The sequence below is a fragment of the Lissotriton helveticus genome, chromosome 7 (genome assembly GCF_964261635.1).
Source record: "Lissotriton helveticus chromosome 7, aLisHel1.1, whole genome shotgun sequence".
Taxonomy (NCBI): domain Eukaryota; kingdom Metazoa; phylum Chordata; class Amphibia; order Caudata; family Salamandridae; genus Lissotriton; species Lissotriton helveticus.
Window position 1 is genome coordinate 64,477,059 of NC_136068.1, and position 23,652 is coordinate 64,500,710.

Genomic DNA, 23,652 nt, shown 5'->3' on the forward strand with positions numbered 1-23,652 from the left:
CAATTTTTGCACACCATTTTAGATAGTTTGCTCTCGTTCTAATGGATTAATGTGATAATTTATTTTGCTTTATGAACTGATTATTTTAGTTATTTACATTGTTTTGTGACACAGTGTGATATTTCAGGACTTTGCCCATCCAGGGCTTGATTGAAGGAATTAAGGGGTTACCTATGCCCATCCTGGGCTTAATTATAATTGTATATATTGTAAATAGGGATAAATTACAATATGTAATTTATACTTTATTTTTGTGTTTCCCCGCACAAACATGATCATTGAAATGTATTTCATTCTGTTTTCATGTTAGTATTGCACTTTCAAAGATGGCGACAATTTCATTGTTAGGTTGTCCTTTCTTGATGTCTATGCTATACACACTGTGACCGCTGCAATGTGCTATAAAGTAATGGCGGCGCGTTTGTATCTCGTAATTGACAAAGGCTAAGCGCCGAAACGCGTCTTGTCCGTGCTGGTTTGCCAAATAAATATCCATTGGCTTTGATAAACCCCCCTATGAGTGCTTATTCTAATTCACATCAAAATTGTGATAAGTTTGTGGGAGCAACTATATATATATATATATATATATATATATATATATATATATATATATATATATATATATATAATCAATGCTCGAAGGTGTCCACCTTTGAGTAGCACACGAACAGCAGCTTGGTTTATGTATAGGTGAGCACGGGGATCCACTCTTAGACGCCGCTCCGTACGGGATCTGCCCGACGCGTTTCGAAGCTCCATATGCTTCTCTTCAGAGGCTTTAACGGAAGCGGTGTGCGCAACCGCCGACTCACTCCCCCATTTTATATATAACACACCCACCGATGGGAGGCTCAAATGGGACTGTGCATTCTGGGAAGTGTGGTCCGGGAAGCACACAATCAAGTCCTGTATGGACTCCACAAGTGGGCACGTCCTCGATTCCAAGTACGACTGCTGCTTCACTTTAGTGACCCCCAGGGTACCGGGGTGGTGCATACTCCGCAGCTGGACGGCCGCGTATAAATCAATGCTCGAAGGTGTCCACCTTTGAGTAGCACGCGAACAGCAGCTTGGTTTATGTATAAGTGAGGACGGGGATCCACTCGTAGACGCCGCTCCGTACGGGATCTGCCCGACGCGTTTCAAAGCTCCATATGCTTCTCTTCAGGGGCTTTAACGGAAGCGGTGTGCGCAACCGCCGACTCACTCCCCCATTTTATATATAACACACCCACCGATGGAAGGCTCAAATGAGACTGTGCATTCTGGGAAGTGTGGTCCGGGAAGCACACAATCAAGTCCTGTATGGACTCCACAAGTGGGCACGTCCTCGATTCCAAGTACGACTGCTGCTTCACTTTAGTGACCCCCAGGGTACCGGGGTGGTGCATACTCCGCGGCTGGACGGCCGCGTATAAATCAATGCTCGAAGGTGTCCACCTTTGAGTAGCACGCGAACAGGAACTTGGTGTATGTATAGGTTGAGGACGGGGGATCCACTCGTAGACGCCGCTCCGTACGGGATCTGCCCGACGCGTTTCGAAGCTCCATATGCTTCTCTTCAGGGGCTTTAACGGAAGCGGTGTGCGCAACCGCCGACTCACTCCCCCATTTTATATGTAACACACCCACCGATGGGAGGCTCAAATGAGACTGTGCATTCTGGGAAGTGTGGTCCGGGAAGCACACAATCAAGTCCTGTATGGACTCCACAAGTGGGTCATATGGAAAATGGTGAAGTGGGTCAGCGATTGCGCACACCGCTTCCGTTAAAGCCTCTGAAGAGCAGCATATGAAGCTTCGTAACGCGTCAGGCAAATCCATTACGGAGCGGCATTTACAAGTGGATCCCCATCCTTACCTACACATAAATCAAGCTGCTGGTAGTGTGCTACTTAAAGGTGGACAACTTTTGGAGCGATAATTAACACGCGGCCATCCAGCCGCGGAGTATGCACCACCCCGTAATTCTTGGGGGTCACGAAAGTGAAACAGCAGCCGTATACAGGATCGAGGACCGGCCCACTTGCAGGGTCCATACAGGACTTGATTGTGTGCTCTCCGCACTACACTTCCCATAATACACAGTCTTATCTGAGCCTCCCATTGGTGGGTGTGTCATATGGAAAATGGTGAAGTGGGTCAGCGATTGCGCACACCGCTTCCGTTAAAGCCTCTGAAGAGAAGCATATGGAGCTTCGAAACGCGTCAGGCAAATCCATTACGGAGCGGCATCTACAAGTGGATCCCTGTCCTTACCTACACATAAATCAAGCTGCTGGTAGTGTGCTACTTAAAGGTGGACAACTTTTGGAGCGATAATTAACACGCGGCCGTCCAGCCGCGGAGTATGCACCACCCCGTAATTCTTGGGGGGTCACGAAAGTGAAACAGCAGCCGTATACAGGATCGAGGACCGGCCCACTTGCAGGGTCCATACAGGACTTGATTGTGTGCTCTCCGCACTACACTTCCCTTAATACACAGTCTCATCTGAGCCTCCCATTGGTGGGTGTGTCATATGGAAAATGGTGAAGTGGGTCAGCGATTGCGCACACCGCTTCCGTTAAAGCCTCTGAAGAGAAGCATATGGAGCTTCGAAACGCGTCAGGCAAATCCATTACGGAGCGGCATCTACAAGTGGATCCCCGTCCTTACCTACACATAAATCAAGCTGCTGGTAGTGTGCTACTTAAAGGTGGACAACTTTTGGAGCGATAATTAACACGCGGCCGTCCAGCCGCGGAGTATGCACCACCCCGTAATTCTTGGGGGTCACGAAAGTGAAACAGCAGCCGTATACAGGATCGAGGACGGGCCCACTTGCAGGGTCCATACAGGACTTGATTGTGTGCTCTCCGCACTACACTTCCCATAATACACAGTCTCATCTGAGCCTCCCATTGGTGGGTGTGTCATATGGAAAATGGTGAAGTGGGTCAGCGATTGCGCACACCGCTTCCGTTAAAGCCTCTGAAGCGAAGCATATGGAGCTTCGAAACGCGTCCGGCAAATCCATTACGGAGCGGCATCTACAAGTAGATCCCCGTCCTTACCTACACATAAATCAAGCTGCTGGTAGTGTGCTACTTAAAGGTGGACAACTTTTGGAGCGATAATATATATATATATATATATATATATATATATATATATATATATATATATATATATATATGTATATATATATATATATATATATATATATGTATATATATATATATATATGTATATATATGTATATATATGTGTATATGTGTGTGTGTACGTATGTATATTTAATTGGACTACTTTCATTGTATACAACTGTGACCGAGTGACATTTATGTAACATTGGGTGAAAAAATCAGTGATTGTAATATCAGTATGTGAACAGGCTGACGAGAATTTTAAAATGTTATGCTCCAAGTAAGTAACACTGGAAAAGTGAAACTGCATCTCCCACCTATAATAGGTAAACTGAAACAGCCTTGTCATTGATACATATATATTTATTGAAGTTAAGTGTCCTCAAATCCAAGTGTGGATGTAGATGAAATTAATAGACTCATGTGAGTTGGTGTTGACAATTTGTGTAGATTGAGAAGTCCCAACCACTGCTTGAAACATTCACCTTTTCTCTTGTGTTCCAGTCAGAAGGAGTTCATGTCTGAAGGATTGAACGATGCTGACAAAACATCGCTGGAGCGACATCTCTTCCATGGGACTGCCCAAGATGTTGTGGACCAGATCTGCCAGCAGAACTTTGACCCTCGCCTCTCAGGTGTACACGGCACATCCTATGGGAAGGGCAGCTATTTTGCCTTAGAGGCCAGCTACTCTCATAAGTACAGCAGGCTCTCAGAGAAGGGTTACCACAACATGTTCATGGCCAAGGTGCTAATTGGCAAGATGGCGCTGGGTGACGCAGCATACCGGCGCCCACCAAATCTCCCATCTTCTTATGCTCTCTATGACTGTTGCGTGGATAACCTTTTGAATCCCAAGATATTTGTTGTGTACGACAGCTGCCAGTGTTATCCATTCTTCCTGATCCAGTATAAACTCCTGTCAGAACCCATACTTGTGACTGAGTGACATGAACTATGGAGCACTTTATCAAAATTCAGTGGATAAGAAGCTCCTGGCGAATGCTGAACAGCTTTGGGAGGCAGTTGAGCAGGAGGTAGTGCACTTCAGCTCTGTATATCAAATGTGATTCACTGTACTAAAGAAAACACTCCTGCCTTCCCTGGTGCCTTGGAATTAAATGCACTGTTGCATCTTCAGAGCTGAAAACAATATTCTTTGAACTACATATTTTTCTTCTGATATCTTGCACTGTTGCTCCCTGCGTATCCTGGTGACTGCACCAGCATAGCTCCTCCAGTCTGCTCTATTGATAGTGTACCTGCTGCTGGGGACACCTTAGAAGGCAGCGACCGGGAGCTTGCCGCAGTTTTTGCCAGGACTTCTTCATACCAGTGAAAATGTTCCTCTAACACAGAAAGTCTTCCCATTAGTGGATGCTGCTCTACTACTGAGGACTGAAGAAAAGTAGAAAGTTACACCTGTTTTACGAAAGTTGTAGAAAGGGATCTCGCCAATTCTGCGAGAGAGCACACTTCAGAGAAACGTTCTAGTGCCTTTTGCGCCATTGTCTCTACTTTGCACTGCTATGTTTTATAGTTATTTGTTAAAATATGTAAGTTGTTTTTATTTTATTTTTTTGACCTTTTGGAAGCCAAAATGTTTCTGTTAATGGGATAGAAAGCTAGCTATAGAGTAAGAGTTGAGCTGATGTGTGCAACTGACGTTCTGTCAGGTCCTGCTCACTTTTGAAGGCGAATCCGCTGAGACACTCAAGAGATGAAGACACATTCCTGCAGTCACAAAATATGGCAGCAAGAGCACATTCCTCTATATGGTATGAAGTTTAGACCTCTAGGCTTTATTGAAGTAAGCCTACTCGTTTTGTTTGTACTTTTCAATTTTCTAAATAGATTTCTAAATAGAAAAACATATTACTGTATCAGTTGTAATAATCCTGAGTTGCATAAAAATGAATGGCTGCAGGTTCTTTACCATACGACTTCCAAATAAACTTGGACAACTCTGAGTTCATATAATCATCTTTTTGGTCCTTGTGGGAATAGGGACTCGCCACCACACATTAACAGAGAACTTTGCATTTGTGTTATTGTGTAACACAGGCATCACATTTCGCTAGATTAACCCCCAGATGCATCAAGCATCCATTTTGCAATTCCTTATTAGCGAAAAATAAGGATTCGCTAATAAGAAATAGTAAAATGCCATGCATGAAGAACTCGCTTAAAAAATAGCGATTTCTTAAAATTCGTTAATTGCAACTCGCAAATTGCGAGTCACAATTAAGGAATACCTCCCCATTCATTCCTATGGGAATGAATGGGAAGACAATCTCAATTTGCGATTCTCAATTAGAGAATCGCAAATTGAGATTGTAATTTCAAGGGTGCCAGGGTGTCAAAAGGACACCCTGTTACACCCCTGAAATCTGCATATGGGTACATCTTTCTCACAGACACGCCCTAAGGGCATGTCTGTGTGTAAAATGGAACTTTGAAAAGGCACTTTAGTCCATTTTTCAAAGTTTTTGCAAATTACCATGAAGTTCAACTTCATGGTAATTTGCGCCCCCTATTAGCGAAATCGCTAATTTTTTAACTTTAATGCATAGCATTTAAGGAATCTCAATTTGGGATTCCTTAAATGCAATAGCAATTTAAGTAATCGCAATTTTGCGCTTTCTTAAATTGCGATTTTTGCATTTGGGATGATGCATCCCAAATGCAAAAATAACGGTCGCAAAGGGGCAGATTCTGAGAATCTGCCCCTTTCCGAGCGATTTTTAGTTTGATGCATCTGGGCCTATCTTTCTGACTACAACTGCACACACGCTCCACAAGGCACACTGCTGTTCATCATGCAAACTATTACCAAATTCTGCTCATTAAAGCATCATGTTTCCACCTCATATAAAAGATGGCAGATAGTGCAATGTGAGAGTGTCCTTTGCGATAGTCTTTTGTGAGAATGCCCTGGATACGTTGCATTACATTGACAACTGATGTAAGGTCGTCCTTCATTTGTTTCCTCATTAATTTATTATAGCACCTTTATCCGATGCACTTTAGATACAAACAACATTATATGGTGCAATACACTGTACTGACGAATGGCTCAAGAGGGATACTATACCCTCACTCGGCCATAATCAGCAAGTGCTTCTTTACAGCTTTCTGAATGCTGACAGAGTAGGAATGGAGTGATTAGAGATCAGATTTTTTTTTGTACTCTCCAATGAGTGTGAGAGAACAAAAGAGTGGAAAAGAGACAGAAGTATGGAACTGAGAACTAAGATATCGAGAAGGTGAATACCAAGAAATCAATGAGCCTGGTTAGGATGGAGCAAGTGAGTTTTTGACATTTAAATATAACACCAAGATAATAGAACCTGAGCTGACTAGCAAGGAAACCACTGGAGGTGTGGTCAGTAATGAGAAATATGAGCACAGTTCTCGAAAGAGAAAAGAAGGCAGTTACAGGAATTTCAAATAAACTGAAACAGAGTAGGAAGACATTTTGGAAGTTTAAAATAAAGTGACGTGCGGGAGTTGATGCAAGTACAATAAAACAATGAAGAAGCAATTTAAAACAAGAAGGAAGAAAGGATCTGATTTTAGATAAATGAAAGCAACAATTCTTGACCACAGAGTTGCTATGTAAAACTCAATGACAAGCCAAAAATGATTCTGAAATTTTGAGCTGAAGAAAAAAATACAGGATCAGAATCAAAGAAAAGGAGGGGGGAAAGGTAGTTAGGGGGCATGGGAATGATAAATAGATCGGATAATCCTCAACATAGAAGTTCAAATTAAAAGAGAACATGGAAGATAAAACAAGACTATAAGTGGAGAACAGAAATGAGCCAAGCACCAAGTCGTGGGGCACATGATAGAACTCCTTATAGGATGTGGATAGTGCCCCTTTCCAGGAGACAGTAGGAGCCGTCAGTGACATGAAATCAGAACCATTTAAAAACAGCAGCACCAAAATTCTAACTTTAGAAATAAAGTAAGCAGAAAAGAGTGATCCACCATTTCAGACCCAGCAGAAAATCAAGAAGGATAGGAATAAAATACTGTTTATTGTTGCGACCATGTATCCTATAATTGATAGTATGTTGTAAAGAAATTGAAGGTACTTATATGTGTGGATGATACACTTAACGTGTACACTGCACAGTATATCTGTGATATTTTGAAAGAAATATCTTCAGACTTGAAATGTTGATCTTCAAATGAAGTTTAATCTTCATAAAGAATCCCATCCAACCAGGATAACAGCTAACTCACATCTGATCTCTTCAACATTCTCTTTTACTTATGTTCTAGAATATACATGACACACAACCATAGAGATAGGATAGAAACTCATCTCAAACCATAGAAAGTAGAGAATAGTACAATATCACACATCTCCCTTCCTCATAATAAAATGAAAATCAAGCTAAAACATAAAATTATAAGAAGAATATTGCAATTACATTTCAAACATAGTCCTTTAGATAACTAGGACATTTAGTAAGTCTGGAAGATCTTCTTAGTTCATCTGGGCGAGACCCCAAAACAACACCATTTCCATTTGTTTTCCTGTTTGCTTCTTGAGCCTGTCCTGTCTCCATCTTGTTCTTCCTCTTAACCAAAAACACCCTATTAAGGTTCCAAACCCGATGATCATGAATCTTAATTGCATTGAAGAAAACCTCAATAACCACCATGGGATGCATAAACTTGGGTTCCCCACTTCTGACAATACCAGGACGTCTGATGGCAACTAAATCACCAACAGCAACTTTTGTAGATCTCACAGCATTCCTTTTGTCAAAGTATTTTTCCTTTGTTCTGCTTTTCCCTTTACTTTATCCATGTCTTCTTTGTGATCATACATTTCTTCTTTTCCTTTAGCTCGAGCATATTTATGAACCCCAGAAGGTTCAAGTAAAGTATTTGGTACTCTACCTCTAAATAAAAGAAAAGGTGTTTTGCCAGTTGTAGAATGTGGAGTAATTCTATATTCCTCCACCTTTCTGATGACCTCTTTTTTCCAATCTAGGTTATGCGATTTAGACAAGTTTATAACTTCTTTGATTACTCTGTTAAATCTCTCCACCATCCCATTCCCCTCGGGGTGGTAAAGAGAACTTTTTTTATGTACAGTACCACATGCATTCAGGAATGTTTCCATCTCTTTCGAGATTAATTGAACACCATTATCTGTTAGTAACGTCTGTGGCAAGCCGTCTTGATACACGCTGGTCAAAAAAAAATGTTCAGGCCACCGAGAAAACATGTTAATGACGACCAAAATGAAGACTTGAGCATCTTTAAAGTGCAAAGGACCTACTATGTCTAGTGCAACATCAATCCACGGACCCTTTGGATGACTTATTATCATGGGTTGTACTCTTGTACTTCTTGATTTATCACTCATTTTGCACGCATCCCAATCACATATAATTCTCTCCATCATTTTGTCCATTCCTGGCCACCAATATGAAGAACATATTCTTTCCTTGGTCTTAGTAATACCAGGGTGACTTTGATGAGCCAAGTGCACCATATCTCTCCTCATACTAGAATGAGGAACAAGCTTAGTACCCCTACATAAAATATTCTCATCAACACTCAATTCATCTCTCTCACACCAAAACAGTTTTGTACCATCAGAACCCTTCTTAAAATCTTCCCACCTTTCCTTGATCAAATTCATTACCTCTTTGATTGTGACATCTGATTCAAATTCTTCAATCCATTTTTCTTTAGATATGCATTCAAAGTCCATTGCACACACACATTCAAGTAAGTCTATGCACAAACGAAGCTCGCCATTAGGCTTGCGTGCAGCAACGACCGGGGCAAGCCACTCAGTACCTTCCACCTCTTCCGTGATCCCACTTTCTTTTAATTTGCTAATTTCCTTCTCCATATCTTCCTTTACAGCAATGGGTACCCTCCTTACCTTGCACGAAACAGGAATGGAGTTGTCTTTTAGTTTGATCTTATGTCTGTACCCTTTGAGACCCCCAAGATCATGCCTAAAAACCTTAGGAAAATCTTTTTGAAGATAATCAGCCAACCCAACACTTAAGACACTTTCCACACGTTGACTTTTATCTCTTAACAAAATTTGAGGATTTGCATTAGGATCTAGATATATACCCATCGATCGTTGATGAATGCAGCTTAGTATGCTGTCACCTTTCCTTGAAATATAGATTTTTCCAGAGATCATCCTATCTTTGTACTCTATCATCCATAAAAATAGCCATGTAATTTTATAGGCTCACCACCATAAGCCAATGGAATGATATCGGGTCTAACATTTTGATCTTACCCTTTAAGCTGTTTACATAAAAATCATTAGAGATGATGGTGGAGCTTCACCTGAATCAAATAACACTTTTATGTTGCAACCATCTACCTTGATGCGATCAAATGGACAAGATTTGGACTTTTTAGTCGTTATATTACATACCGATGACACTATCTTTCCGCACTCATAATCTTCATGACTCCCAGTACTATCATCATCATTGAATACTGCAATTCTTTTAACTCTAGGAGTTAATTTGCTTTTGCAAACTGACTAGAAAAGCCCCTTTTTCTTACTCTTATTACAGGTGTTACCAAGAGCAGACTTTCCAAAAAGAAAGGTGCCGCCGTAACGTTTTGCATGACTTTACAATAAAAGTAAACCAAATGCTAACAAATAATGTACAGATACCTGCTAAACAATAAAAATTATAAGAGTTAAGCAAGAAATTACTCAAATTTCCTTAAATATGTCACACATACGAGAAAAATGTCTTATCTAAGCAAAGATAAATCAGAAAATACCATTGAAATGTCATCATTAAATAAATGCAACTTACTCTACGCTATGGAGAAGCATTAAAATTGTTGCACTAATAAAACTAAATTACACAAGCGTGCAAGTCGCTGTTGACTATTATTTCGATGAGATGTGAGGAACAACTCGCTAGAGAAAAATAATGTCTTTGAGGAACAACTCTTAAGCGTACGAGTCGCTGTAGGTTGTTACCTTGATGAGATTTTAGGAACAACTCGCTAGAGAAAATAGAGTATTAGACTAGTTTTTTTTTTGAAACAAAATAATGGAAAAAAGAAAATAGTGTTTACCACTTCAGTAACACGCCGTCGCTTCAAAGTACAGGTTGAAAGCTTGTCAAGTTGGGTTGAACTTTTATAGTTACATAGACAACGCGCTTGGTTGCCTCAAAAGTGCTTCCGTCACCTAGGCAACGCACTTGAATGTTTTCAATGCAGTCTCAATTTCCAAAATGGCCTCCACGTCGTGCGTGCTACGTGATGCGTAGTACGTCCTTATGATCAAGCACCTTCACGTTAATACGCATATCCTGATGACGTGATCTTAGAAGAGATCTCAGAGCTTCCAACGCTGACAATGTCGGAATGAAAACGACGTTCCAGGCCACGCGGACAAGTCCAGGTAGGAAACTTTTAAGGATTCAAATGATGCCGTTAAAATTGTTGTCTGTGAAAAACTGTTCACAGGATAAAATAAGGATTTTCTTTTTTTTTAACGTTGAATAAAGATGCTTACATCGGGACCAAAATAATTCGTAACGCTGTACAAATGCACCAGTTCCAAAGGTATTTACTCCATTATAGGCTAAATGAAGGCACATGACAATGAGAAAACGGAGTTTTGAACGGAGGTATGGGCACGCACTTTTCCACTTTCTGATACTCTGAGGGCAAAACACAGGAACTGCTCACCAACAGCAATGCTATTGTAGCGGTAGTAGTATGCAAAGCTTCATATGTTGATGAGCATAGGTGAAGTATACCCGGCTATGCACATCAAGGGCTCCCAATCAACTATATTAAAAAATTAGTATACATCACCAAATTTTACATAGTGATGAGCATGTGCCGATTAGCCAATAAGCCCATATAGTAATCTTCCTCCAGATTTAAATTGTGAAATAGTCCCTTCATAAATAAGATATATATATAAATTTCTCACCATAAACAAATTTAAGTCCTCCTGTGCTGAGATCCTATGTAGAGCTGCCGACTACGCCAGTGTGATATTTTGAAAGAAATATCTTCAGACTTGAAATGTTGATCTTCAAATGATGTTTAATCTTCATAAAGAATCCCATCCAAACAGGATAACAGCTAACTCACATCTGATCTCTTCAACATTCTCTTATACTTATGTTCTAGAATATACATGACACACAACTATAGAGATAGGATAGAAACTCATCTCAAACCATAGAAAGTAGATAATAGTAGAATATCACAATATCATAATGGCAAATAACGCACACTGAGGGCTTCTATATCTGCTCTTCCCGTTTATCCTACCACACTGACTGGTTAGGCAGGTAACAATAGTCGCTCATGGTCACAACCTTGAGGGCTGTATCAAATAAAGTGAGCACTGGGGGATGATAAGTTAAGACAGAGTCTTTGCCACAGTTTCTACCTGATTTCTAAAATAGAGCTGGAGCAGCACTGTTGTATCGCTTAAAAGTGTGGTAAATGGATGCTGGTCCCCGGACCTTCCAAGGCATGTGCTGCTTTTGACTGGAAATATAGCAACATTCCGTCCATCATCTGGTGTGCTTTGCTGTTCACCCTATGTGGGAATGGTATGCCCAGACGTGGGTCCCGTGCTCACTACGCCACTGGAGTCAAGCTATCCTGGCTGAAGGCGGCTGATAGCCAGAAATCGGTCCTAGGATGCTTGATTCCGGTCCAGCAAAGACATGACTTGGCAATTCGGTCTGGACTGTTCCCATGAGGCACAGGGTCAAGACTGATTTGCATATGACCATGTCTGAACTGGGGTAGCTTGGTGAGCAAAATAACGATGGATTAAACCCAGATCTGTGACTGGGGGTGAATGTTTTGCCATTGTGCAACATTCCGTTCATCATCTTGGGTGTTTTGCAGCATAAAAGCACAGCAGCACAGAAAAGATCAGTATGTATCACTACCACAACAAAATGGCACACAATAAATCTGACCAAATATTCTTGTCACACAGCACCTACAGAATCCTGGTTTCAGAATACAGTGATAAAAGATGTTTTGAGCAAACACTGCCTTAACACAATGACATTAAATATTGCCAGTCAGAAATGTTTCCTGATCCATTCCATCAATCTAAAATCACCAGCCAAGGTTTAAGAAAGCATTCTGCATTAGATGTCTAAAGGAAAATACAAACGCTTGGGATAACACATAGAAGTCTAACATGCGTGTAATGTACAGATAGCCTACATGTGCTCAAAATAAGCAAGGCAGTCCCTGTTTTTACAGACTAGAGCTTTGTCCTCAGTCCGTTGGAGCATATAATGGTAAAATCCATACCATTTGGTGTTACATTTATAAATTTGTTCTCATTGCAAGTAAATGGAATTGAGGACACAACAGAAATAAACCTACATTCTGATAGAGGCTTCAGCGGATTCCTCACCTGTTGAATATTCCGTAGGCATCACATTAGATTCAAAAGCTTTTTCTTAGTACTCTGTGTGCCGGAATGTGGTGCCATGCGGCTCAGCACGGACTCTTCTGCTCTGGAAATGGCTTGCGGGGCCCATAAAGATGCCACCCCCATGCACTGTCACTTCCTTTATTTCCACACCACCAGACATGGATCTGGAGCTTCCTCGTCTCAGACACTTTTACCTCAATTTTTTCAAATTTCTGCAGTGTGCAAGGGATGCCACCCCATACAGAACACATTTTAAATTCTGTAGGAATTGTCTGAAACAGATGTCAGTGATGGTTCTCCACCGCCAAGCATAGGAAAAGCCAGCGCCGGGACTGCTGCAAGTCTTGCTCTGTGTCCAAGATTTGATATGAGTCCTGCTCCCATTCCCAGAGTTGACAAAGCCAGTCTAGAAACAGCTATTCATTGCTATTCAAGTCCTCAGGTAAGCATAAGTAGCACAAAATATCTAAGCAGGGTTCTGCTCCTTTGCGTCCCTCACACTCCCTGAACCATGTAGCACCATATCCCTCGGTCTACATATTAATGATCAACTCGACCGGGTTGTTCCCCAAAAATTGTTAAAAAAAAGTAGGTAAACCCTCTGCCCTCTGATATAACGCTGAACTGCAAAAGTTCTAACTTGGCTTCAGACAGGCAGAACGGCCATGGAGGAAGGGATACCTTGATATAGACAATGTTGCCTGGAAGGAGACTGTACTCAATTATAAGAAACATATTGCCACCGCTAAAGCTGAATATTTTTCAGATATAATCTTGAAGATACCTAATAGCACTAAAAGTGTGTTTAAAATCATTAACGATATCACCAGCCCTGACTTTACAAGAAATAAGATCTCCCCCACGCAGGAACTGTGTGATGGCCTGTCTGTCTTTTTGAAGACAAGATCTGCAAAATTATCAGCGGTTTAGAAGAGATAACGTTGATTCTGGGGCCTGTGGTCCCCCACAGAATGTGAAGGAGGGATGGACCGGGGTGAGGAAAACACTGGATCAGAGGCCCCTTATCGATCACTTTGATATACCTTCTGTGGAAGACTTTAATAAAGTAGCATAGGGTGTCTCCTCTGATTCACCCTTGGAACCTCTTCCCCATAGGGTTTGGAAAGCGCTAGACGCTGAATTATTCCCTTTGTTAAGACAGCTATGTAGCCAATCCGTGTGCAGCGGGATGGTTCCGTCCTGCTGGAAACAGGCCGTTTTTTCCCCTTATTGAAAAAAACCTTCACTTGACCCAGCTTGTCTCAAAAATGACAGGCCCATCTCTCTCCTTCCTTACCTGGTAAAGACCATTGAGAAATTGGTAAGCAAGGCGCTGTTGCAGTTTCTGGAGGCAAATTACATATTGAAGGACGTGCAATTTGGTTTCTGCCCAGTACATGGGACGGAGACCGCCCTACTGACTGTGTTGGACGATCTTCGGAGGCGTGCAGACAGGGGTCATTCTGCTATACTGATCTTCTTAGACCTGTCTGCCGCATTCGACACAGTCGATCATAAGGTCCTCCTGAAACGGTTGGACGAAGTGGGGATTGTGGGTCTCGTGCAAAACTGGCTGCATTCTTATCTGTGTGACCGATGTCCGGCATTGCCCCTTCCACTCAAAGTTCACCAAGATACTCTATAGGGTCCTGCAAAGATCTGCGATTAGCCCCATATTATTTAACGCCTATATGCGTCCCTTGGTGGACGTTATTAAATCTTACAATATAGGCTTGGTGAACTATGCTGATGACACTCAGCTCATCCTTTCCCTGGAGGGTGATCAATCAACCACACTACATAAATAAAATGTCTGTATGCTGGACGTAGTACATTGGCTGAGAAACAATTCTCTGCAATTTAACGCAGATAAAACAGAGATCTTATGTATTAGAGGTGGGAGAGTGCCATACTTCCTCCCTGCAGACTTTTGTCCCATTCCTGCTGACCCTCCTTTGGGGCCAGCCAAGACAGTTCGCAATCTGGGGATCTGTTTTAATGAGAAGTTGACCTTGGAAACACAAGTCTACAAGGCTGTTGGGAGCTGCTTCTCCCTGATTAGGGCCCTTACCTTAGGAAAATTCTTCCCATGCTTCCTATTCAGACACGTGCGCTGGTAGTCAGGAGCGTTATTATGAGCAGACTGGATTACTGCAATGCTTTGCTGCTGGAATCCCCAAAGTACTTAATTGGGAGATTACAGAGAATCCAGAATGCGGCAGCAAAACTGGCCTTGATGAGACCCCGCCAGTCCTCTCCTTCCCAGGCCCTGGCGGAGCTTCACTGGCTCCCAGTCTCGGAGAGGATTCATTTTAAATCCCTCTGTGTCGTTTTTAAGGCACTGCATGGTATGGGGTCCTTACCGTTGCAGAACAAATTTAGCTGGTATGCTCCTACTCGTCTTTGGTCATCTTCGGCCAACTGGGTGAAGGTACCCCTGATAAAAAGAGCCACACGGGGGGGGGGGCGAGCCTTCAGTGTTGCTGCAGCAAGGCTTTGGATCAGCATACCCACGGAGTTGCGACAGATGAAAGATGTACTGCCGTTTTGAAGGAAAATAAAGACCTGGATCTACCCTTAGCGTCAGGCTAATTTTCTCCCATGTCACAGGCTTTCTGTCTCACGGCGCCAGGATACCCGCTGGGTCACATTGCGCTATACAAAAAGTGGTTACATTACATATCGAAGAGTACTGTGAAGCTAAGCTTTGGCTCTTTGGATTCCTACCCACTCCCTCCAGCACGCCTTTGGGCCCCAAGAAGTCAAGACACCTTTCACCTAGGATTCTGCTGCGGGTTCACCGTTGCCTCCAGCTAGTTCCTCAGTCAGTCTTACCTCTGGCTACTGGTCTGATGCCACCCCAATGCCTAAAACCACGGCAGGTACATTAATGCCAATGCCGACCTCGCTGACCAAAGAGGGGGCCCCAATTCTTCTCTCTGATGCTGTTTGACCCCAATCCGATTTTGACTGGCATTGCGCCCAAATCCAACTGAGGTGCCCACACCACTTACCTCATGGCTTTCAGTTTTTGGGACCGACAGTGATAATGATTATGACCCCGGTGATGAGTTTTTTCAGCCCTGTCAGGATGACAGCTGGTTTGAGGACCTGCAGGAGGCTAGTGCGCTAGACACCTCCCCAGAGACAGTCCTTTTTCTCTCCTCCTGGACCAGATACTTAAGAATCTGCCTCCGATGCGTGACGGTGAGTTGGGCGCAAGAAGCCCTAGACTTCTAGTTTCCCAACCTTGAGGTAAAAATTAATGTTCTTTCTGAGGTCCTGCAGCTCGGCCAGACTTCCTCTAAGCCCATCCTACTTTTTAAAGAGGCCACGACGGACACCTGTATGGGTACTTGGGCCAAGCCTTGGTCTGGTCGGCCAGTCTATAGGCAGATCACCATGCACCATCGCCCTGCCTCTGGCGACCCCGCTTTCCTGTCACAGCACGCTTCACAAGAAATTCATGTGCTGCAAGCCTCCACCAGCCACACTTTTCCTACCACTCCATGAAAGGGAGTCGGAGCAAGTGGAAACGTTTGGAAAAACACCTATTTTCTTTCGCCGGTTTGTTCTGTTAACTCTTCCTGTTTGTTTTGCTGTTACATGCACACCCTTAGGGATTCAGTGGCACAATGCCACCATGTTGTTCCAGAAGACATGCGCCCTGTACTGTCCCAAGCAATTCAAGATGGTTGTGATGCAGGCAAGTTCACAATTCATTGTGGCTTGGACACCACCAACTCCACCTGGCAGAGGCCATAGGCACCAGGGATGCCATTCACCACCATACATGACTGTGCAGGAGACGACCTTTACTACGCGGGCATTTCACCGCTGTAGGTTTACAATGCGGGCTTTACAACTAAAGTCGTTTCAACAACTTGCGCTGGATGGCGTTCTAACCCAAGGAATAGTATGATTTACTATTCCAACACCTTCCCTACTGTACGCAGACTGGTGTTGAAATAGTAAATCGTGCTATCCCTAAGTCCAGCGCCCTCCAGGGCAAGTCGTTGAAACGACTTGTGTTGTAAAGCCTGCGTTATAACATACCGCGATCAATATGATCGCGTAGTATCATCATACATTCAGCCGTGCTCAACTGGGTTCTCAAGCAAAGTTAAGTCCTCCTGATGGACATGCCTTTTGATGGGACTACCCTGTTCAGGGACAAGACTGACTCCGCCCTCACATATTTCAAAGAGAGTTGGGCAACTGCTAGCTCTCTGGGGCTATCCGCCCGCCCTACCTCGCCAACTGCCTCAATTCCACTGTTCCTTTTGTGAATTTGGCAGAGGCATCTCTTGCTGCCAGGTTGTCTAGTCCCCACAGGGAACCCAGCAGTTTCGCAGGAGAGGCCAAGGTGCCCCCGACCAAGGCCAGCATGCCGCCTCCCAACTTTACCCTCACCTACATCCCTACCTGACAAACCTCTTTTGTGTACTCTTACAAGGCCTTAGACACCCGGTGGGAGGCGAAACCCATCGGTTCTATCCAGGTTGGCAAGCAATCACATCAGACTGGTGGGATCTACAAATTGTTCGTAAAGGATATGCTTTACCCTTCCTTTCTACCCTGCTGCATCTTTCACCATCTGCCCAACGAGTAACGGAGGACCAGCTCTCCATTTCGCGGCAGACAATACAAGCCCAATTGGCCAAAAAGTCTATTGGGAGAGTGCCTGAGCCAAAAGTAGGAAGCGGTTCCTATTACCACTACTTTCTGGTGCCCAAGTAGGACTAGTAGACGACCTGCATCCTCTCAATGCCTTCCTCCAGAAGAAGAAATTAAATATGCTCACCATGGCCCCGGTCTTGTCTGCTCTTGACCCTGGGGAACGGATGCTCGTGATGGATCTGCAGGATGCCTATTTCCATATTCCCGTGTTGCCAGTCCATAGGCACTATCTTCTGTTTGAGTGGGAAAGGAGCATTTTCAATTCACTGTGCTACCTTTTCATCTCGCCAGCATCCCTTGGGTGTTCAGTAAAGTGATGGCGTGGTGGCAGCACACCTTCAGAGGTCATGGCTTTCAGCCTTTTCCTCCTTTGACGGTGTGTTCACCCCGGGCAGTCATCAAGTACCTCCAGGCTACAGGGAACCACCTGTCAGCCATGGGGTTCACTATGAGCGTCACGCTTGACTCTTTTCTCAGACCCCCCAATCTGAGTCATTCTGGGCACTATTCAGGTGTGTGCCTTTCCCCCAGGAAAGAGAGTCCAGCACATTCAGGCTACTCTTCCAGATGTTTCAACCACGGTGCTGGACTTCAGAGAGGTTGACTCTGAGACCGATGGCCTCCAGCATCCTGCTGGTCGTGCACACCAAGTGGCATATGCAGGCTCTGTAGTGGGATATGAACGCCTAGTGTCCCAACATCAAAAGAGCCTCTCCAGCTTGGTGCAGATTTCAGAGGAGACTGTGAAAGATATACAGTGGTGAGTATTGAACCGCGATATGTCAGTGGCCAACGCCCCCCCTCTAGTCCTTCCCCACACAGAGCTGACAGTGGTGACCGATGCATTATTTCTGGGTTGGGGTAACCTCCTGCCCGAGGTCAAGATAATCATTCCTTTATACCAGCCTCCCTTGATGGACTCCTTCCAGCAGTCCATCAAGGGAAGACTCATACAGCTGCTTAAGGAAAACACCGCCATGTGGTACTGCAGCAAACAAAGCAGGGTGGGATCGTGGTCCCTGTCCCTTGAGAGCTTGCACCTCTGGAACTTCCTGCAGTGCCAAGAAATCTTCCTTGTGGTTAAACTCCTTCCAGGCTCCTTGAACACGAGGATGGAGGAACTACGCCTTCGGTATTTAGCGGATCACGAGTGGCAGTTACATCCAGAGGTGGCGCAAGGTCGCTTCAACGACTGGAGAGTACCTTAGCTTAATGTGTTCACCACCGCCAAGAACTCGCTTTGTCAGCACTTTTGTGCATTGCAGTTTCCAAAGCTTCACTCACTCAGAGACGTGTTACGCATCGAGTGGAACGCAGGTCTCCTGTATGCCTTTCCACTGATTTTGATCCAAAACATATGTCCTCTGATCAGGCAGCCCCTCCGGTAGGATCTGCTGTCACAGCAACAGGGTCGGGTTCACCGCCCAGGTCTTCACACTCTCCACCTACCTGCCTGAAGATTGAGCAGCGACAGCTTAACACCTTCGATCTTTTTCTGGAGGTGGTTGATGTCATCTTGGCAGCCATGCGTCCCTCGACTAAAACTTTATACACCTGTTGGGACAGGTTTGTGGTTTGGTGCAGCGCATGCCAGATTGATCCCCTCCAGGCTAAACTGTTTATCTTGTTGTTTGTTTTATCACCTGCAAAGTAAAGTCTTGCTTTGGGTACGGCCTTGCAACAGTTGCCTGATCAGCTTTCATTGTTTAAGTCATCTGTTGTGATGTGGTTTTTAGAGGGCTACAGCACGTATTTCCCTTCTCCTTTTGTGATGCCCTGTGGGACCTTCATCTCGTTCTCACCTATCTGATGTACGCTCCATTTGAGCTGTTCAATGCGGATCTTTGTCAATAAGAACAGTCTTGATGGCATCACCTCAGCATGGCATGCGAGTGAGCTTCAGGTTCTGTGTTTTAATCCGCCAGCTTCTTCCCAGACAAGCTGGTCATGCGCACTAGGGCATTCTTAATGCCGTAGGTTGTGACGCCGGTTGATCAAACTTATACCTTGCTGGTGTTCTATGCTCTGCCTAACCCTTTAAGGAAGAGAGGCTCCGTCGCTTGGACTCCAAGAGAGCTCTAAGCTTTTACATAGATCTACCAAAGAACACTGGATAGACAACCAGCTCTTTGTGGGGTTTGCTGGAGTAAAAGAAAACAAAGCTGTTTACAAACACACCATATCCTGCTGGATTGTGCTCTGCATTGGCAAATAAACAGCTTCCAAAAGGACTGCAGGCTCATTCTACCAGGGCCAAAGCTGCTACCACTGCATTTTCACACTGTGTCCCTGTCCTAGGCATTTGCCAGGCTGCTACGCGGGCGCACCTCCCTACATTCGCAAAGCACTTAAAAATCATTTTGCAAGTATGCAACATAATTAATGCGTTTTAGAACATGTTGCATTATGCACTAAAATACGGATGCATCTGTTGACAGCCAAAAAAGGCATGCACCTAAACATATAAGCACCTAAAGGAGTGATAAAGGAGGTAAGTGGCCTTGAATCTAAATGGAGCTGTACTTGGTGGTAGGCTGATGAAAGGTCAGTTACACTAAAGCATGTGGCCTTGTTCACAGAGGTGAGTAGATCATCAGTTTTGAGAAGGGGATGTTGATCTACCCATATCATGGTATTGAGGTCTCTGAAATCAACAGACAGTTACATTTTAGTGTGCACCCCCCCCCTTTGTCTACTGGGGAAAGCTACTCTGAAGATTCAATTGGCGCAATGACTCCGTCATCCACTAATCTATTCAATTTATCTTCAAAAGGTTCCACCATGAGAAAGAAAATGTGACATGCTTTATGTACACAGGGAGTGGCATAATCCTGTGCTGAAGTTTTTTTGTCATCAACCTCACTGATCAGAAAACACACTTGAGAAATCTTTACATATATCCTCACTTCCTAAACTTCTTTCTACCAAGAGGTCAGGATCATCCGCATTGGGATCTAATTTGATCTCTAATTTCTTTTGGTGTCACTAACTAATTTGGAGCCCCGTTCCATGATATACACCTTCCCAACCCTGGATCACTTTGAAACTGATGCACAAACCGAACATCTCAATGAGGGGAATGAGGTCCCTTTTGTATCCCCCTGGGATGATATCAGGTGTTTCAAGGTTATCTGCTTTGTTGTGGGATGCATCATAAACTTTTTTTTTCCCAATGAGAGTAAAAGTTGAGCAAGAATCAGCAAACACTTCTACACTTCATCGCGGAAAATTTAATTTTTAGGTGAATCCACATTTTCAGTATTGCCTATAACCTGGGCAACAAGCTTGTTCATACCTTCAACCAAATTATGTACATTTATTTGCTTTGTGGTTTGATCCTTGCACACACGGGCAAAGTGGCCTTTTTTTCCACATTTCCTACGATAAGCGGTATTAGCATAACAAAATGTCCAAGGTTACCACACCTGAAACACTTTCATTTGGGACAGTCACTTAATGACTTCTATTACTTGAACTGGAGCTGTGGATTTTGTTGGAGTCTTCATTTTTCACCACTCCTTAACAACAGAAACTGGTTGATCATTAGACATCTTCATCTCTATGACACACTAAGCGGTATTTTCACTCCTCTTAGCTATATCAATAGTGTCTTTGAGATTAGGGTTTTTAGCCAACAACGTCACTTCAATTTTTGGATTGTTAGTACATCTAGTACAATTTGATCACAAATAAGTGAGTCATGGAGATCTCAAAATGTACAAGTTTTAGCTAGGCCTCTGAGAGCAGCAACATAAGTTGTTATGCTCTCATTTTTTCCTTTAGTTTGTCCAAAAAATGTGTGACTTTCTAAGACTACATTAACTTTATCACCCAATTGAGCTTCCAGTTTCTGTAAAGCAAACTTGAAAACATCACCTTGCTCCCCTACTCCTTCTTCAGCAAGAGGGCCAGGTAAGTTGTAAAAAATTCACCATACTTGGGTACCCTGATTGAGAAGCAAAACATGTTGTTTGTGCAAAGGAGAGAACTTTTCACCTTCTATGGTGATTAAAAAAAGATTTGAATAATGTTATCCAATGATTCCATGGTAGTGTAGGTTCTTCATAATCATGTATGGAGGGATGTGACTGCGACATACTTGCAACTGCTATGGTAAGGTGTTAAAATTGTGGGGACACCAGATCAGATACAAGGTGTTGATGAAGGAGGGGGAAAAAAATCAAAAATTCAATCCATACCAGAATAAACTACTTTTAAAAACAAGCATTTTCAATGCAATAGGTCTCAGATTTCCGAAAGTTTGAGCTATTGGCATGGTAAATGACAATGCCTTTTATTTATGTGTTTTGAAAACCTGCAAGCTTGCAGGTTTTCAAAACACAAAAATGGCTTTGTTATTTACAATGCAAATAGCTCAATTCTCGTTTTGCTTGTCAGATGTGTGATCAGATAGCGCTTAGCTCATTTCATGTACTTCAAAGGGCAAGGTTAGTGTTACAAAGTAAGAATCTTCAGGAAGTCAGATTGTAGGTTCCAAGTATATCTTTATTTGTAGTTCAGTTACAGGAAGCTTAGAAAGAGCCAAGATGGTAATTAGGCTATAAAGTATGCCCCACCAGGAGCAGTATGTCCTTACTGCTCAGCCTGCTGACACCAACTGCCTAACCGCATGCACCCAAAATTCTATGCAGTCATCACATTCCACACATCGCTAGGATGAACAGCAGGAAAGAGGTGAAGAAAGAAGAGAAGCATGAAATAACCTCACAACAGTTAGTCCTCACCTGACTACAGTAGTAACAGAAATGCACCTACACCCTTCTACCCAGCAGTGTGAGAAAAAGACCAGAATCCCATCTCACTCAAAGAAATATCAAAATCATACAAAAGCAAGCATTTGCACTGCAATAGGTCTCGCAGTTACACAAGTTAAGCTATTAGCATTATAAGTGACAATGCCTTTTATTTATTTTTTTTAAAACAAAAACAAATATAAAAGGTATTGTTATTTGCAATGTCAATAGCTCAAATTGACATAAATGCGAGACCTACTGAAATGCAAATGCTTGTTAATTTAGTGTCGCCTGTATATATTTGTGAGACAATGGAGACAGTCATTAAAGGAGAGAAGAGCAGAAAACAGATCAACGTTAAAGACGTCTGAACACAACAAACTTGAACAAAAATGCAGGACTGAATGTTACAATGCTCCCTTATGAATGAACGCATGTTTGGTACATTTTCCGATTCAGTACACTGGCGGTGCGCAAGAACCTCCCCGAAATTGCATGTTAGTTTATGCGACGTACTAATACTATCAATTTACTTCCAATAAGGACAATGTAATTTTGATGTAAATAATAGGACAAAGAGCTGCAATAAAACATTGACGTGGGCGACTGTGCCTTTTTTTTTGCACGGTGCGGCAGCTATGCTTAAAAATACAGCTCAGCATACCACATTGCAACCATTATAAAAAGAGTTCCCCGACAGAACACAGGAATAAATGGGAGCGGAAAGACACTGTACTTGGGCAGTGCTGTTATCTGCAAAAACAGAAGTGACATATCGCTGCATGAACCATTCAGGAAGCAGCAAACAAGAGGGACACTGCATTGAATCAATGGGAAGGCAGCAGGCGGGAGCTAAGTCCTTTACGCACTACAGCAGATCTTCCAGACAGCGCATACGCGCTTCCTAGACTCGACCTAATGACAGGGGCAGTTTAAATATCACTGCTGAAAATAAACAATTATAAACAGTTGCCACTAGATGGCAGTAAAGACTGTAAGAAAAGCTCCTTTGCAACTAACAATAACTGTACAAAAGTCCTATTTCTGTTGAAATACTGACAAAAACCTTGCTCATGTGGGGAACTAGAAACTATAACAAATATCCCTGTAACACTCTGGGGAAGACAAGAGCAAAGCCAGACAAAATAAAAAAGTATGTCATTTGCCACATAAAAAAACACTAGAGCAAAATGTTTGCTGTGTTGGTCAGGAAAAATAAAGTCAAGAAGGCTATGACTCTTGTATGGTTGCCCTGGTAACCTGATGGAGAGGTAAATCATAGATGGCTGATGTGATAGTTTCCTCACAGGAACTGGAAAGTGTAAAATAAATGATGCTCTTGGCAGGAGAGTGGGGAACGACAGTATAGGTGCAGCAGGGGTATTGTTTTTTTATTTATTTTATTTATTTATTGAAATTTTGTATAGCGCTAGCTGGACCCGAGGGTATTAGAGCGCTTCACAGCATGTACAGTTATGGACAAAAACATTTGGGCGGAAAATGAGAACAGAGAAAAAAATAATATTAATCTTCAGTTTACCAATTTAAGAGCAAAATGGACACAGTTACAGAACATATCTTCAGGCTGTGGGGTTTCAAGAAGGCGAGTTATTTGTCCTTCCCCAAGTCATTT

At 43.0% G+C, this 23,652-nt stretch overlaps 1 protein-coding gene across 3 annotated transcripts in view; it reads left to right on the forward strand.

The window, feature by feature from the left end:
• LOC144768064 (protein mono-ADP-ribosyltransferase TIPARP-like) overlaps nucleotides 1–5,106 on the forward strand; it is a 121,773-nt gene extending 116,667 nt beyond the window's left edge. For all 3 annotated transcript variants that reach the window (XM_078651437.1, XM_078651435.1, XM_078651436.1), the window contains exon 7: nucleotides 3,636–5,106. In XM_078651437.1, the coding sequence (XP_078507563.1) occupies nucleotides 3,636–4,080 (445 nt within the window). In that variant the 3' untranslated portion in view covers nucleotides 4,081–5,106. The remainder of the gene's footprint in view (nucleotides 1–3,635) is intronic.
• Nucleotides 5,107–23,652: the final 18,546 nt, after the last annotated feature.